General features: G+C 30.3%; 1 protein-coding gene across 1 annotated transcript; it reads right to left on the bottom strand.

The window, feature by feature from the left end:
• Nucleotides 1-638: 638 nt before the first annotated feature.
• LOC113859827 (probable aquaporin NIP-type) lies at nucleotides 639-2,360 on the bottom strand. The gene is made up of 5 exons (XM_027492507.1): nucleotides 2,259-2,360; nucleotides 1,912-2,142; nucleotides 1,536-1,733; nucleotides 1,023-1,084; nucleotides 639-849 (listed from the first exon to the last, which is right to left on the bottom strand). Exons 1-5 carry the CDS (start codon nucleotides 2,358-2,360, stop codon nucleotides 639-641), a joined length of 804 nt encoding a protein of 267 aa, XP_027348308.1.
• Nucleotides 2,361-2,922: the final 562 nt, after the last annotated feature.

The following is a 2,922-nucleotide window of genomic DNA, read 5'->3' as shown; positions in this document are numbered from 1 at the left end:
GAAGGGTATGTGAATTTGGCTTGCAAAGCTTCGTCAATGATGAGTAGGGGTTTACATTTTGCACTTGGTTTATGTTCTCTGTGTAAATTGCAAAGAAGAAGATGGTGTTGGAAGGGTTGGCGTAAATTTATCGACAAAGGGTAGCTAGTAGGGTTCAAATAAAATTAGTTGTTCATCGTTAACACAGATGATACCGGCGAAGTTACATGCATGCACAATTAAAATATCCAAATGTATATCATGTCATGTTTTATAATATAAAATGAATTATGTTGTTATCATCTTTTTCTTTTCATAACATAGGTAATATCTTAAACAATAAAAGAAGATTGATGATGAGTATGTGCAAACCGTAAAAAAGAAAAATGAAAGAAAATAGAAATTTCATAAAAAATTAGAAAAGAATACGTATTAATTAAATAATATAAGATAAAATTATTGTGATAAGTAAACGATGTCCTTTTACCATATAAGTGAACAAATGTTCTAAACGTAAAAAGTAAAAAAAAAAAAAAATTATTTTCATTTCTTTTTTCTATCCATTTTCTAAACCTATTAGAAAAATTTATTTGAGATATCACCATTATCATACTTAGGTAATTTCATCGATAAAGTGATTTAGAACAATAAAGTGTTGTCTATCGAAAACTTCCTCTGCTAAGAAAACTTGGCCTTGAACTGAGCTCTCTCAGTGGTTTGTCGGTAAACCTAATCAAGTTGTAGACTGAGGCACCTAGTATTGCTCCAACAAATGGTCCAACAATATAAATCCAAAATCCATCATAAATGTGCATCACCAAAGCAGGTCCAAGGCTTCTGGCTGGGTTCATGGATGCTCCTGACACAGGTCTGCATGCCATTATCAAACTTAGGTGAAGATGATGTTAAACATTTGTGGTAAATAGCATCTTATGAATAAAACAAAAATTTGCATTTTTCTACACATGCATGCCCACATCCGTCGTGTACGAGCGCATACACACAAAAGAATACCATAGTAATATAATTTAAGGCTAAATTACCCAGCAATGAAGACGTCTATTAACACTGTCATGCCAACAGCAATGCCTGCTAGCTCTCCAATCTATTATATTAGGAAATTGTGTTATTTCACATGTAAAACGCAAAATGAGAGGATATTTATATCTACATAACATGCCATTTTAATAAATGAAATACTTTTCAAAAGCGATTTGTGAAAATGAAATGTCATTTGAATATAGGAACTATATTTTGTAATTTATCGAATCATCATCCACTTGTTAGCATTTTTTCATTATAAAACTTATGGCCTGAACTTCATCTTTTAAACAAAATGACACTTTCATGGAAAAGATGATCAACTTAGGGTGATGATATTATTAGCTAAAGGAGAGAATATTTTTAATAATGTTATTAGAAGCACAAGGAAAAAGGCATGAAAACTAAGTAGGCAATTTGATTCCAATAAAAGAATAACATAAGAGTTAAAATGAAGAGAATTGCGACAACATAAACATAATATAATATAAAGTAAACTAATTGAGTGTACTAACCGCTCTATTATCAGTGGACACAGCAGAAACAACAAACATTAAGAGAAATGATGTGAGTAGCTCAAAAACAAGGGATTGAATTTGAGACCCAGTTGGAACTGTTCCAAAATAGGATTTCTCATTTAGATCAAAGAGAAGGTACAATGTTCCACTAGCAAGAATAGATCCTAATACTTGTGCAATAAGATATAGTGGCACCTGCAACAATTGTGGATACAATTTCAAAAAACTAATGCAAGTATGCCATAGATAGAAAAATAATATAATGATTGACTTTATATCTAATTAAAATAAAATAAAAAAGATTAACTCTATAATAAAAATAATAATAATAGAATTGAAATCGGGTGAATACATCAAATGATAAAAAACATGCCTGTTTCAAAGGAAAATGGCGATAAATGGCAAAGCTGACAGTGACTGCTGGATTGAAATGCGCACCAGAGATGTGACCGAGTGAATATACTAGGATCATCACCGTCAAACCCCATACCGCACAAATCCCAGGGAACGTTATTGTCCCTTCACTGCCCTCAATTTTATTCAAAACAACAGAGCAACACCCTGCAAATACTAAGAAATATGTCCCTATTACCTCTGCAATTACCTGTTACACACAAGGGTTTCATTTATTTTATTTTATATTCATTAGTAATAATTCATCCTGTGAATATATTAATATAAAATAAATGAAAAACTAATTATGTAATGATATATATGTACCTTTTGTATAACTTGAACTACCTCAGGAGAACCACAAAAGCCCGAATCTCTTTGTGCCTTTACTCCACCTTCTTCTATTTTAGAGGCCTCGTTTGTAGACATATTTACCTAAAATTTAATGAAATTTTTTCTTTTGCTAAGACGAGTTTCTTAGTTCAAAAGGTGATTGAAAGTTTGTGTATAACCAAATCATATTAATAGGAAACAAGTGTGGATATTGGTGGTTTAGCTATTTTCAAGAGCAACCAATGGAGGTAAAAGCACTTATACTCACTATAAAGCTTTCATAAAAAAAAATGCTACCACAAGTTCACCTTCTTTTAATATTGTACACATGCCAGTATAACTCAAAATAAATCACAAGATTACTGCAATTATGTAATACACTCAAAATAACACAATTTAATTTTCTTATTTAATAAATGTAATACAGAGAATAAAGAAAATTTACACACGTTAAATTCTATTTTATTAATTCATAATTAGGTTATTTTATTTTATTTTTCATTCAAAATTTTTATTTGTCCAAAACATATCTCAGATATCTCTTATAATATTTATTGACTAAGTAGTTTATAATTTAGTTATAATACAAGGAGGAGTGGGTAGTAATAATCAAAATTTATCTAAGATACATTATCACGTGTAGAGTCGTCCAAAAATT

The sequence above is a fragment of the Abrus precatorius genome, unplaced genomic scaffold, assembly GCF_003935025.1.
Source record: "Abrus precatorius isolate BTA unplaced genomic scaffold, Abrus_2018 Scaffold2, whole genome shotgun sequence".
In the NCBI taxonomy this organism is placed as follows: Eukaryota; Viridiplantae; Streptophyta; class Magnoliopsida; order Fabales; family Fabaceae; genus Abrus; species Abrus precatorius.
This window is presented reverse-complemented; position numbering and strand designations above follow the sequence as displayed.

Coding starts and splice junctions, on each gene's coding strand:
- LOC113859827 (XM_027492507.1), bottom strand. CDS start 2,360: ATGTCTACAAACGAGGCCTCTAAAATAGAAGAAGGTGGAGTAAAGGCA. Junction 2,143..2,258: donor TAGTTCAAGTTATACAAAAG/GTACATATATAT, acceptor TGTGTGTAACAG/GTAATTGCAGAGGTAATAGG. Junction 850..1,022: donor ATAGACGTCTTCATTGCTGG/GTAATTTAGCCT, acceptor AATGGCATGCAG/ACCTGTGTCAGGAGCATCCA.